Source organism: Apteryx rowi, unplaced genomic scaffold (assembly GCF_003343035.1).
Source record: "Apteryx rowi isolate R43461 unplaced genomic scaffold, aptRow1 scaffold_85, whole genome shotgun sequence".
NCBI lineage: Eukaryota > Metazoa > Chordata > Aves > Apterygiformes > Apterygidae > Apteryx > Apteryx rowi.
Window position 1 is genome coordinate 2,311,067 of NW_020451149.1, and position 14,359 is coordinate 2,325,425.

Here is a 14,359-nt window from a genome sequence, read left to right on the forward strand (position 1 = left end):
TGTGTTGGCCAGTATGGTGGCTTGTTACAACAGTTACTACATTTCTTCTGGAGCGCAGGAGCTGCTGACCATTGCACATCGTCCCTCCTCAGTGAACTCTGGTTTGTGCCATTTTGGTAATGGCGAGTCTCCTCTCCTTACCAGGCCGTGGCTGGGTATTTTTCCTGGCTGTGAGACCTAATTTTTCAAGGTAAAGCTTGATGTAGTGATTGTGTTGAGGGGAGACGTTAGCAACTGTCTCATCATTGAAGAAAGCCTAAGTAATTCTGGGACTTGCGATCGCTTGTACTGTGCATAAAAATGCAGCTTCCCAAATGCCTGCTCTAATGCAGCAGAAATTGCTTTTTATGTAGATTCACAAGATAAGTGAAAACCACTTTTCAGAAATGAACATCCTTCTGCATCTCACAATGTGTCATTCTTCTCTTAATTTTGCTTTTTTTCCTCTGTTTATTAGTGAATTGAACCTCCTTTCACTAGTGACATTCTGTCTGCAGGTGAGAGTTTTGGCCCGCAGGGTGCTGTGGCTACGGATGCATCCTTCTCCATTCAAGACATTCTAGAGAACAGCATTTATTACTTCCAGAGCGTCCATGAAAGCATTGAGCCAACAAATGATGTTTTCAGCTTTTATGTGAGCAATGGCTTCAGCCAGTCCGAGGTGCACAGCATTAATGTCACCATTCAGGTACGCACATGGTCCCTGGCTGCTGAAGCCCTCTCTTCCCCCAGAGACAAGTGGCTTTTAAAGTGCAACTCCTTCTATTTGTGAGCTGTGCTCACCCCTTTGTAACACATGTGAAGGGGATTAAAGAGGGATTTCTTCCTCCTGTTTCCTTGCCCTAGTACAGGGGCATAACTCGCTGTCAGGCCAAGGAACAGTTGTGCATCGCAGCCTCTTCCTCAGGGCTTATTTCTCTGGTGTCCCTTCCATCTCATAAGCAGCCACGATGCTGGATAGTTTTGGAGAGACTGATGTAGCCTACACATGTACCATGTCACCAGTACTGTTATTTGGGAGCTTGTATTTCATTCCAGTAGGGAACAGTCATTTTCCCTTGGCTTTTTCCTTTCTGTGACTGTCTCCTTTTGGATCTGTACAGCGGCAGAACGATGAGCCCCCAAAGATGGTGCTGGAGCCTGTCAGAGTGCAGGAGGGCTCAGGCGTGGTGGTTACCAACGCCTCCCTCAACCTGCAGGACTTGGACACCCAGGACAGTGAGCTTGTCATTGTGGTTACCAAAACTCCTGACCATGGTAAGTCCTGACAAGCTGTGTGTGTGTGTGCACACATGTAACAGCTCCTGATGTGAGAGAAAAGCCTGGCACATTCACGTAAAGCACATTTGTTCAGTGTGGCCCAGCAGCCACACGGGGATTGCCCATCAGGACAGACCTGTTCTTCGAGAGATTTCCCTCACTGTCTGGGAGGGGAAGAGGGGCTGAACACACTTCCCTGGGAAGTTCCCTTTTGTGTTACTCCATCTTGGTTCAATCACCTGTTGTGGGGTTCAGTGTCAGAGAGCTGAGCAACTAGTGAAAAGCAAGGCAGGGTGTGTAGGGAAGGCTGCTTTGTTTTGTTAAACCAGTGGGGGCTGTGCACCCCCTTTCAGATCTCCTGTAAGCAACCAAATTCTTACCAGCTTTGGCAATAAGCAGAATATTTCCTTCAACTCTCCTGGCAAGACACTGCAGTCAGGAGCTGTAAGGCCACATCCACCTCTGTGCATCCCACTGAGAGCTGGCATGCAAACAGTCCCCCAACGGGCAATGTTCTCCCTGTAATTTTCATGTGTTTGTCAGGTTATCTCCGCAGGAGGCAGACTGTCAGGGAGCCCATGGAGCACGGGCTTGTGCTGTCCCAGGGTTCATCCTTCACCTACCAGGACATTTTGGATGAGTTGATCGTTTATACTCAGAGTGGTTCAGCAGCACAGATGGATGAGTTTGGATTCTCTATCACAGATGGTCTCTACACCCAGCTGGGGAGGCTGGAGTTCTCCATGGAGCTGCTGAAGAACGAGCCACCCAAATTAGCTGTCAACAAGGGCCTGCAGCTTCCCGCTGGTACGGTATGAGGAGGGAGGATGGTATCTCATGTTCAGCCAACCCACTGGGAGATGTAGGCATGTGTTTCCCTCTGGCTGTAATTGCAAGGTGTAGGTGTGTGCTTATACCTCTGATTTGACTGGGAAAGTCTCTTTCAAACATTCTTTTCCCATAGTCGCGCAAGGAGCAGAGATTTATTGAAAGGGAAGGGGATGGGGGAGAATGAATTACACATGCACATGACTGTGCTCTGTCTATGCAAGTGTAGGAGGAAATGCTGTAGTTAAGCCCTTGCCTCTCAAGAGCAAATGTATAGTCTGCGGCTTTATATCCATTAGTTGGGAACGGATAAGCGTGAGAGCATCTAACCACAGTCCTGACAGATCGCTGCAGTCTGAGGGTGCTCGCCTTTCAGAAACTTTCCTCTGCCTTCAGCTTTATTTTATATTTTTGGAAATGTGACCACCATAGTTAAGGTTGTTAAGGCTTGGCTATGCTGATATGTTATTCAGAAACATGGAATTACATAAGCCACTGCTCCATGTTGGTGAAATGCCCTGTGTGGATCCAACCCAGCTCGTGGGCCTGGGCTCCCCAGCCTCGTGTCCAGGCACTTGAGACAGGAATAAAGCATATGTCTTCAGTGCTGCTGTGCCAAGTTGAGCATCCAGGTAGAGGCTTTGCATGGCCACTTTGGGGATCCTTGTAGATGAGCCCTCTGTTTGTTTTCTTTGTAGTGGAATTCCCCTTGCCCTCTCCCAAAAGTACAACTCCCAACTCTGTAAAATATGGCCTGCTGTTTATAAACGATATGGGCCAGCCTAGACAAGTCACTGGGCTGGATTGGGTGAAGCCATTGGTAGGTCTTCTCTCTCCGGTGCAGGCTCTGCAGCACGCCTCACAGATCAGCACTTGAAAGTGGCAACTATTTATTTGGATGACACAAGGATCAGATTTGTCATGAAGAAGGATCCCAACGTCGGCAGTCTGCAGTTGACCAAAACTGATAATCCAGTCCAGATCTCTGTCAAAGGACCAATCAAAAGTTTCACCCAGGCTGATATAAATAAAGGTGAGAGAGTGCCTGATTTTAGCTAATTACTGAGTCTAATGGTCAGCTCTAAGTAAAATGTGGCCACATCTTTATGTCAGGGGGAAGATGATTTGAAGCAGAGAAGGGAGAGGGAAAGAAGTAAAATAAGGTTGTTATGTTAGGGGAGAAACACGTCATAAAGCAAGTGCTAAAACGTCTTTTTCAGCAGGAGAAAAAGAATGAAGAGGAAAAAGTAATAAAATCCAAACACAGGAGTTCTGTCAGGCCCCAAGACCCTTGGCTAACAGTGCCAGCCTGGTTCCAAACTAAGAATGAAATGATACAGCCTGTAATAAACTAACTCTTTTCTTCTGTCCCTCTCTCAAGGGCAAGTGACATACAGTCACAAGAAAGGGGATCCCAGCGGAAATTTTGCTTTCACCTTTGATGTGATCGATGCAGATGGCAACAAACTGATGGACCAGTTTTTCTATATTAGTGTATTAGGTAAAAGATATTTTTGAATTTACATTTTCTTTGCTGCAAAGCTCAGGCCTTCGCAGAGTGAGATTCCCATCCCACATGTATGGCAAGTTAAGATGTAATTCTTGAGATGCAGTTTTTATTCACTGTTCATTCAAAAGCATTTGACATTTGGGGCATAGGAAAAGTTTACTGATACAAGGATTAGTTCTTTGGCTTGTGACAAACTCACTGAAAAAGGTAGAAAAATTCCACTTGGCATCTTAATACTGTCTAGACATTATAATGTTACTGTCTTCCCCTTTAATGCTGAGGCCCCGAATACTCATTTTAGAATTACTGGTCTGGGAGGGTTCCCTAAGAAGGAGGGTGTGTGTGTGTGTGTTGTGTTTTGCTTGCACACAAGTATCCGGTGTGAATAATACCAAGGAAAGGAGGCTGACTGTCTCCTAACTCACTCCATTTTGTACCTAACCCTTTTAGAGGACAGGCTCCCCCCTTCAATCATTGCTAACAAGGGGCTGGTCTTGGATGAGAACTCGGTGAAGAAGATCACGACCCTGCAGCTCTCTGCCACTGACCAGGATAGCGAGCCAGCCAAGCTCCGGTTCCGGCTCACCAGGCAGCCGCAGCTGGGGTACCTGGAGCACGCCGCCTCCCCAGGTTTGCAGGAGGGCTTTTGGCTCTGTTGGGCACTTCTAACAGCAAAGCACTGAAGGGCTTTCGAGCCCTAAAGGTTCACTGCATGAAAAATGTACTTGGAGGGAGCGGGAGCGGGAATTATGTTTTCCATCAGAAAGCAAACAGTCATTAATCGAGAGCGTTGCAGAGTAGGGTTGATGGAGACAGGGCAGCCCAGTAATCAGCAGACAAGGATTTATTCAGCCACTCGGTGAGTTTATGCCCCTTTGTAAACTCGCCTTGTGGGCCTTGCAGATCAGTCCAGCTCGCCACTGTGTGAACCTCCTCCTTCAGGACCTATGCTTCATCTGCATGGCAGGCAAGTCTCTGTGACAACAAGGAGTGCAGAGCTCAAAAGAATCCATCCCCTAATGACCATGGTAACAGAGTATCCCTTGGTGAACAGATAACTTGCTTTTACTCCCCCAATTTGGCCTGTAATGGCTCTTGATCCTGTAACTCCAGCCTCTTCTCCCAGCAGTGCTGCAGAGTGGGAGGGAACTAACCACTGAGTTAAAAGGAAGATAAGTCACACGTATCTGTGGTGTGATGGATATGCTGGATAATGAATTCCCACAGACTCTGTGAGAGACTGTTTTAAACAGTGCACTGTGCCCCTTCACTCACTCTTCCATTTCAACCTTCCAGATTCTGGAGATGTTCTGGTAATTCAGGGTTTTTTGGTCAACCTTGTGAAACTCAGAAAAGAAATCCCTGCAAATCTGCTCTAAATTTTAGAGTTGCCTTCCAAGCCCAGTTATCCCCTGATAGTATGAGTGTCCCCACTCTTTTTTAGTCTAAAACTGTGCTGTCATATCATACGCTCTTTTGGTGTGGATTACACTCACCCAAGATTTTGTTTCTTCTTATAATTTGATTTCTTCTTAACATGAGATTAAAGTGCAGATCTCTGCTGTGTATTTTCAGGATGCAGACAGTCCCTGTAGAGCATAGTTTTAAAGTCTAATCTTCTCACAGTGTAAGATGTCCTCTGACAAACATGTTGAGAAGGTGGAAATTATGGATGAAAATTATAAATAAGCAAACCCCTTGCTGAGAGAAAATTAAAAACTTGCAGTGCTTTTGTCTAAATTGTAAACCAAACAGCAACTCTCATACTTTTGAGATCTGAAAGAGATGAATTAAGGTTTTATTCCTCCTGTTATTTAAAACGTGATGATTCCGATTTCTTTGCTATTTTAGGTCCTTGAGGGACTAAGAAACATATAGGCTCATGCAATGTGAAAGAATTGTTCTCATGGTTTAAATGACCTAAACCTAAGGAGAGAGTACTGGAGCGCTTAAAAGAGCGTATATTCTCACAGCTTTAAAACTAATGAGCTCCAAGTAAACCTTGGCTAATCATCCATTTTTGGGTCATTTATTTATACCAGTTCCCTGCATCTTTTGTAGTGTGGCCAATACTTGTCAGTAGCCATTTAACATGATAAACTAGTGAAACCTGTTATTTTTTTTTCCAGGGTTTTTCTTGTTGTTAAGAGCAGTCAAACTGCCAAATGCACCAATGAGAGTTAAAGGCTCAAGTGCTTTTTAAAATGCTTTTGGGGAACCTTTCTGTGACCATGTTGCTCCTAATGACCTGTAAAGGCGTCACTATAAATCGGTGTTGGAAATGGGGCTTGGACTGTTCTGTTTGCTGGGGTACTAGGAGGGGAAAAGAGCAGGTCGTGCCCAGGCTCCTGTGCTCTCCCTCCYGAGGGTCTCCTCCTGCACTGCTGGAGACGGTGCTGGGCCAGGTAGGCCACTGCTCTACCCTCGTGGGACATTTCTTATGTTCTTGTTTCTTATGGTTTTGAAGGCATTTTTGAAAACTGTGAAGTGAGGCTATTTGTACACCAACTGAGGCTGGGAACCTTTTGCCCACTGAGCGATGCCATGGTTCAAGCTGTCCTGCTCAGCAGGGAAAATCAAAGCTTTCTCACAGCTTCTCTCTTGCTCTGTGCCCTGCGTGGCCCCCACAGGGTGCCCTAGCAGTGTGAAGTGTCATCATATAATTTGAAGTCTGTGAAGAAGTCTGTAATTCTCTTTGCAGAAGGGAGGCTGCTATGTTAATTTAGAAGTTGTGCAGCAGAGTTTCAGGAGGCTCTGTGCCAGCAAAACCCTGGCTCAGTTGAGGTTCATGGTACCGTCTGAATGACAGCAGAGCAAACCAAGAGTGAGTGCTTATGGCTATAAGTGTCCAGCTCCCTGTATTTTTCCCTGTCTCACTGTTTCTGTTGCACATTTTCCTGTACTGTTCTTTTTCTAGGGACAAGAATTAGTTCTTTCAGCCAGGCAGACCTGGCCTCTCGCAACATCCAGTACGTCCATACCAGTGACACTGAAAAGCATGCTGACGCATTCACCTTTTCTGTGTCTGATGGAACGAATGAGGTAGGTCCTAGCATGGTTTTTCCCCAAGTCAGAGCAGGCTCTTGGTTCTCTAACGTGGTGGGAGTCAGTTTTCCTCCTGCATGCTTGCGAGACACAGGTACACTTAGGCAAAGGGAGTGAAACAAGCTGCCTGTGGGCTTGTAACTCCGCAATGGTGGATACTCTTGCTTCTCTTACTGTCAGAGATCTTACATACCACAGGAAGGGAGAGAGCCCTTTGCACAGAAAGTGGAGCAGCCTGAGATATAGCCCCTTCATATATGTTTACCAGGATTTCAGTGTCTATTTTCATCTGCTGAACAATCACTGCTGGAGCTCATCGTTCATCCAATGCACTGATGGAGGGGCCAGAAGCATGGCTAAACCCTTGAGAAATGTCTCCTCACTACTTTCTGAAAGGGAGGAATCATAGCTGCAGAGAGAAGGGGACAAAGCAGAGCTGAGTGACAGGGGAAAAAGTGTGTCTCTGTAAATATCACAGAAAGGTGATGAAGGAATTTTTGGGGAGGGGTAGTAGAGATCATATTCACATGATTTAAATTCAGAAGCCCTTGTTTAGTCACAGAATAAAAACAAGGCCAAAGTAAAGAAACTCATACTCAGTGGTTACTGTGGTCTTCTCATAGCATTATGGTTTCAGTTGCGTTGCACTCTTGATAGACTGCATTCGTCAGGAGAGGCTTTTCCTTCTCTTCCAGGTGAGTCAGACGTTTGACATCACCATTAACCCTGTGGATGACTCCCTACCTGTAGTGCAGAGTCCTGGGATGAGAGTTCAGGAAGGTGTGAGAAAAACCATCACAGAGTTTGAGCTTAAAGCAACAGATGCTGACACAGAGGTAAGGCAGGACTCCCCCCTGCCTCCTACCTACCCTGTCCTGCTGCACATCTGGGCTATCAGAAAAAATGGGCTTGTGTTCAAAGAGAGAGATTATAATGAGTGTCTTCCCTCCCTGCTCATACCCTGTCTGATCACAACTTCAAACAAACAGCTTGCAGGAGGCCCCGTTTGTATATAAATAGATAAATGAGTGTTTGAGCAAAGCAAAGTCTTGGCTTGAGAAATGTATACTTCATCTGGGGTGTCTCTTGGACACATAAACAAAAAACCTACATGAAAAATACTGAGAAGTTGCTGTGATCAGAGCTAGTCCTTGCCATGTCCTCGCCTCCTTCTGAATGTTGTGGACTTGACCTGAGTAGCACTGAGCTTATGCCTGGCATGGATGAGAATGTCATTTCCTCCTCCTCATTCTGGCAGAGGTTAAGCAGTCCCATGCTGGCTGTACCTCATTGAGCCGCAGTTTCCTCAGAGCAAGAGAGCTCCTGGCTCACTGTTACTGCTCTGAGCCAAAGCAAAGATTATCACTGCTTCCACGGAACAGCTTTGCTTACTTGCTACCCTGTGCCAAAGTGACAAGGGGCACGATTGCTTAGGACGGCTGCAGGAGGAGTGACTGCTCTTGTGTTTGAGGGGTTGTCACGAGGGCGAGAGCTATCTCAGACCAGCCAAACCAATAGTTTGGTCTGATGTGTCTAGCCTAGCTCTCCTTAACTGAGGTGTTGTGYACTGGGAGAGGGATGGGGCAGTGCCAGGGTTCAGGGTGAACTGTTTCAGTGTGCAGTGCTGCCTTTCAGCCCTGGTTGGGCATACTGTACTGGGAAGGCTGGCTGGGTGTGGAGAGTCCCTCTCCAGGTCTCTCAAGTTAGAGTGACCTGCCCGTCCAGGTCCCAGGGGCACGTCCTCACCTTTGCCACCCTGTCTCCTTGGTGCAGGCTGAGTCAATCACGTTCACAGTCGTGCAGCCCCCCCGGTATGGCCTGATTGAACGCACTAACAATGGGCAGCGTTACCACCAAGCCACCACCTTCACGATGGATGACATCTACCAGAACCGCATCAGCTACAGTCACGATGGTAGCAACTCCCTGAAGGATCGCTTCACTTTCACTGTGTCTGATGGGACCAATCCCTTCTTCATTGTGGAGGATGGGGGGAAGGAGGTAAGGGGAGGAGGAGGGAGATGAGGGAGATTTTCCGTAGCTGGTAGGCAGCTCCTCTCAGAGGAGGCTCAGCTGCTGTCACTCCACTGAGGATAAGGGCTGAGTATTCTCAGTTATGTGCTACCATGCGTTTGTTCACTGGTGTCCCAGCTTTGCCTTTGTGTGTACAAACTTGCCCCCAAAGAAGCTGAAGTGAGCCAGACTGATAATATGGTAGCCAAAGCTTTGATTGCCGAAGTATCAGCCATGACTCTGAACATTTGTCAGGTTGTGACAGCGGCACCGCAGCACTTCAAAGTGGACGTTCTCCCTGTGGATGATGGGACACCCAGGGTCATCACCAACCTGGGCTTGCAGTGGCTGGAGTACACGGATGGCAAGGTAACTGGCTGCCAGGGTTCGGCTTAGGTTGTTGCTCAGGCTGTTTCAGGAGAAGGGGGTTCACAGGCGAACATGCTGACCCTTTAGCATTGTTACTGTTTTGGCAGAAAGCAGGTGCTCCTCTGGGCTCATGGAGTGTCTTGAAAAAGGCAGAGATTTGCAGGGATGCCTGTGCTGCAGCTCTGTTAGCTAAACCAGGCTGCATGACATGAAGGTAGAGAGGTGGCTGGTGCAGAGCGTGTGAGGGGAGGGTCAGTGCTTAGTGGGCAGGGAGCATTAGGCTGGGAGATGCTCCTGCTGGAGAGCCAAGAGCCTCGCTGGCTGCAGGAAGCTCGTTCCTGGCAGGCTGAGAACAAGATGGGGAAAAAGCAGTGTGGGATCCAGGGAGTCTCCTTTGCTGTGGAGCTCTGTGATGGCAGAGAGAGCTTCAACCCTTTGCACAGCCAGTGCAGATGATTGCCTGGGCTACCAGACTTCCGGGAGCAGTGGGTTTTCCACCTGCCTTAATGTGCCAGAGTGCTGCAGAACTGGGTGCATTGCTGGAGCTCAGGGAGGTGTCTTGGGGCAAGGGGAAAAGCTGCTTCTTCACCCGTCTCCTTCCCTCGCATCAGCAGGAGCAGCAAGCCTGACTCTTCTTGGCTCTCTCACAAGCTCTCACAAGCTGTCCAGCTCAGCACAGCCCCTCTCCCTTCTGCCACCCTTCCTGGGCAGATTTGTCCTGTGCCTTGTCCCTCATACTTGGGGCAACTTATTTTCAGTTTTGCTGGTGGCTGAGAAGCCTTCACTATGTGCCGCAACAGCCATAGTGGAGATGACATGGTTCCTTACCGTGACATACCTTTGTTCTGCTGAAGTCCAAACAAAACTTGGGGGAATAATCTCTTGTGCTCATTTTTGAGGACCCAGCATTAGCTGCAAAGAAATACTCCAGTTCTTTCCAGGAAAAAGGAGCTAGATGACAGTGTATTAAGAAATGGCAATCTCAACTCAAATTCCTGCAGGAGAAAGCATTCCTGCAGCCTCAAGCAGCTTAATGCTCTCTCTCTCTTTTTCCCCACCCTGTTAAAGGTGTTTTCTCTTTAAAGAGAAAGCAAAATGTGGTGAAACTGAGGCATATCTATATGAGGTCGTTGGAAGAGGATTAATACAAACTTGCTAAAGCAGTGTGAAACGTTCTGAGTGAAACCCTTAAACTTGAGGCCATCTGCAAATGTTTGTGGCAAAGGCAGGCCTCACCTGAGCATCAGCCTGGTTCAGGAAGGGATGGATTCCAGGTGAAACCACAAGGTTTGCCCTAGTTTTTAGTCCCAGCTAGACAGGGCTTGGCAGCTTGTTCTAAATTGCTTTTGCTCAAGCCACAATTATGTTTTTTTTAAAACCAAATCTGAAGCAGAATTTGAATCCTTCCTGTGCTGTCAATTATCATGTGGGACGTGACTAGAGCTCTACAGCCTCTGTCTGTTCAGGGCCGCTCTTTGTGGCTGATACTCAAATCCCCAGCTTTTCCCTCATGGAGCACTGTTTGATAGAGGCATGTTGGGCTTTTCAGGTGGGCAGTCAATCAGACTTGCACTGCTGGATCTCCAGAGTTTAACTCCCTTGGTTTGGCTTTAATCCAGGCAACCAATGTAATCACTAAGAAGGAATTACTGACGACAGATCCTGACACAGATGACAAACAGCTGATCTATGAGATAACAACTGGTCCCAGACATGGTTATGTGGAGAGCAAGCTGAAACCAGGGACAACTGTGACCACCTTCACTCAGGGTATGGAAATTGGGCTGCATGTTGTTGCTTTTTTCCTTTGGCTGCCTGAGTTTATCAGGATAACTTGTGTCTCGTCCTGTACAAATGCAGTCAGCGCTTCTGCTGTCCCTTCTCATCAGGCCTTGCCAGCCAAGCCTGGCCTCCCTTGGGCTCAGTAAGTGCAACCAGAAAGAATGGAAGAGACCTATTGTTTTGGGTCTGGAGCTTAGGAAAGTTACTTTACACTGCAGAAAATCAGAGAGCCCTGAACATCTCAGCAGGGAAAAGGAGTCCTATTAAGACATACGAGCTTATAGACTAGAGTTGAAATATGTGCTGCTTAGGCAAATTCAGATTCCATACATTTGACCAAAGCTACTTTAAATTTACTTTATTTTTAAATACGAGCCATTACAGATAAAGATTAGGCAAAGGAATAATCTGTCACAGCTTGTAGGCTGGCTTCTGTCACAGATAAGACCGTGGAAGCTAGAAAAACTCCAGCAGCAAAAAGGGCATGTGCAGCTGTGTGCATGCATGCATGTGCACCGCTTAACCTGTAAAACTATGGATGAATTCCTGGGTTGGCTCATTGGATGTCTCCTCCTGGCAGAGGATGTGAACCACGGCCTCATTCGGTACGTGATGCATGAGGAGAAGGTTCAGGAGACCATGGACAGCTTTCAGTTCCTAGTGAAGGACAGCAAGCCCAATGTGGTCAGTGGCAATGTCTTCCATGTCCAGTGGTCTCTCATCAGCTTTACATACAGCAGGTAAATGACATGGGGGTTTACAGTATTCTTCAGACAGATGAGCTCTTATTCAGAGCAAGCCACGTTGAGCTCTGTAAGACGTGATGGACCTGCAGCATGCAATGAAATTTCTGTGACAGTTACCATTGTTTATGACTGTTTCACTCATACGTCATCAGGACTGAGGTCTTACTGCCATGCATTGTAGTTCCACACATGGCAGTCCCACTATTGATTTCTAGGTGTGTGGAGGGGCCGATAGCAGCCAGTATGGAAGAGGGAACTCATGCGTATGTCAGTGAGGAGAAGAGTCTGCTGAGTTAAACCATGGAGCAGGGTTGCTGAATAGCTGATATCTACCCAAGTCCCTGGTTTGGAGAATACCATTTGTGTCTTGGTTATCAGTGTCCCCTGGGCTTTCTGTAGAGGCATCAGTCAGCTTGAGTTTGTGGGGCTCAGTATCAGTATTAACACACGGGGTTTGCTCCCCAGTCTGAAGGTCCTAATCCCCACATTCCCTGTAGCATGTCAGTGCCATCAGCTGGTCCATTAAGCAGTGCCCGGTATTTGTCCCGGTTTAATATGTTTTCAGCTACAATGTCAGTGAGAGTGCGGGCTCTGTGAGTGTCACCGTGCAGCGGATTGGTAACCTCAACCAGTATGCAATCGTCTTGTGCCGCACAGAGCAGGGAACAGCCACCTCCAGTGCCAGTTCACAGCCCGGAGAGCAGGACTATGTGGAGTACGCGGGGCAGGTAGGTTGGGAGCACTGGGAGAAGGAAGGGCCTGGAGCAACAGTGAAGATGAGAGGGCAGGGCCCAGTGGGAAATTGGTGGGAAGTAGAAGCATCACAAATAATTGTTAGGGTTTTTCTCTGTCCCCAGCCATTTCTTCCATTAGCGTCCTTCTTAGAATATGGACACTGGAATTTCATAAAGGATTCCACTGTCTCCGCAGTGCTGCACGTTCCCCAATGGTTCGCTAAGAACTTTTTCAGAAAGCCCACTTTTCCTGGTGATCTACCCTCCTTTGTCTTTGTCCTGTACATCTTTGGGAGCAGCCAAAAGCCCTGGGTTTTGTAATTATTTGATAAAGTGTTGTCATGATTTTGAGCACATTTAAGCAGTACTTCTTTTTTTTTTAATTCAAGTAGTTTTTGTGATCCTGTGACCCCAAGAAAGGTTGGCAAGGTGTTCATATGTGAGAGCTATAAACACTCTGTCTCTTTGTAAAGTTTATGGTGCCTGTAATACTGAAGAGTCATAGTAGAACTGATAAAAACATGACGGAAACTGTCAGGGTATTTCACTTCTAAAACTCTATGTTTTATTTCTTTCAGAAAGGGTCTTTTTTTTAATCAAGATTTTATATTGTCAGATACCCTTTGGGGCAGTGTTTTGATAGACCACAAATGTTACAGGCTTGCCTAGGCAGGATTGCCACTCACGGTCATGCAAAAGGCTAAAACCATGACTGAGATCAGAAGGGGTAGGGGCCCAGGCACTGCATTTGCTGCTGCCTTTCACCTTCAGTCATCCTTTATCCTGGGCTTAAGTTGTTGCATGACACTGCCCCATGTGCAGGACATGCGCAGGGAAGGGGAGGCAAGGAGAGAAAATTTCGATCCAGACAGAGCAGTTCCCCAATGACTGCGCACGTTGCTGCTTTCCCCCCTCCAGGTGCAGTTTGAGGAGCGGGAGGACACCAAGGCCTGCACCATCGTCATTAATGACGATGACGTCTTTGAGAGCATGGAGAGCTTTGCCGTGGAGCTCAGCATGCCAGCCTACGCTCTGCTGGGAAACATCACCCGGGCCACAGTCTTCATCACTGATGCTGAGGATGAGCCCACCCTGCAGTTCGACAGAAAGATGTACCATGTCAGCGAGAGTGCTGGTTTTCTCTCTGCTCCCATTGAAAGGAAAGGTGGGTTGAGCCAGGCAGAGCAACAGTCTGCTCCTGCGAGACTCTGCGGCACGGGACAGAAAGTGGCTCTGCAAGCACCGAGCGCTGTCGGGGGTGATGTGCAGAGCCTATACCCATTCTGTAGAGGGGGGATGGGAAGTCCTGGAGACTGTAGTTTGACAGGAAGGTGACAGGTGACAAGTGTAGGACCTGCCAGTGTCCTGTGAAGTGCCTGCGATTGCCTAGAGCTTTGGCTTTTAATTCTGTACTTTATAGACAAAGAAGCAGTTTATTGAGTGTATCCTGCAGTCTTTTAGCACATGAGTAGGATCAGTGCAAAGCTACTGAGGAGTCTTCGCAGTATATACCTTTGTCAGACTCAGGCAAAGGGCTGTTTCCAGTTGCCAGGCAAATACCAGCGACCACCAAAACAAGTGGTGTTCCCTAGGGGTTTGGTTTGGTTTGGGTCTTTTTTTTTTTCTTCTTTTTTTTTTTGATTTCTTCAAAAGTAGTTTTATGGTGCAACTGAAATGACAGGAAACAAGGCAGGGCAGATAGCTTGATTTTTTCTTTCCCAGGTCTGTTGCAAGTCTCACCAAGCTAAAGTTCTCTGCTTTTAGATCCATTTCTCCTGCCAGTGTGAGCAGAAGCAAACCTTTGTTTCTATTTGCTGCTTCCCTGTGATCTAGATACTGTGCTTTGTGCAGACCCTGTCACTGTGCTGTATATTCTCTCATAGGCAAGCACCATCAGTTCCCAGAGAATAGTGGCCAAGAGTGCAGGTTTGGGTGCGTGTGGAAGCCAGACCTAAGCCTGCTTTCATGCTAGTTTAGGAGCAAGGGTGGTGTTCTTTATACTCCCCCACCCCTTTTGTGAAAGATGCTTTTTTAAAATTTTTTCATTATTTAAATGAATAATGTCTAACTTC

General features: G+C 47.2%; 1 protein-coding gene across 1 annotated transcript in view; it reads left to right on the plus strand.

Annotated features, from left to right (window-relative positions):
• The window catches only part of FRAS1 (Fraser extracellular matrix complex subunit 1), a 115,490-nt gene that overhangs the window by 79,292 nt on the left and 21,839 nt on the right, over positions 1-14,359 (plus strand). The window contains exons 40-53 of the mRNA XM_026090116.1: positions 498-688; positions 1,104-1,257; positions 1,804-2,067; positions 2,933-3,121; positions 3,470-3,589; positions 4,049-4,228; positions 6,516-6,640; positions 7,339-7,479; positions 8,417-8,644; positions 8,912-9,025; positions 10,645-10,795; positions 11,388-11,547; positions 12,119-12,281; positions 13,206-13,452. Coding sequence (XP_025945901.1) covers positions 498-688; positions 1,104-1,257; positions 1,804-2,067; positions 2,933-3,121; positions 3,470-3,589; positions 4,049-4,228; positions 6,516-6,640; positions 7,339-7,479; positions 8,417-8,644; positions 8,912-9,025; positions 10,645-10,795; positions 11,388-11,547; positions 12,119-12,281; positions 13,206-13,452 — 2,427 coding nt within the window. The remainder of the gene's footprint in view (positions 1-497; positions 689-1,103; positions 1,258-1,803; positions 2,068-2,932; positions 3,122-3,469; positions 3,590-4,048; positions 4,229-6,515; positions 6,641-7,338; positions 7,480-8,416; positions 8,645-8,911; positions 9,026-10,644; positions 10,796-11,387; positions 11,548-12,118; positions 12,282-13,205; positions 13,453-14,359) is intronic.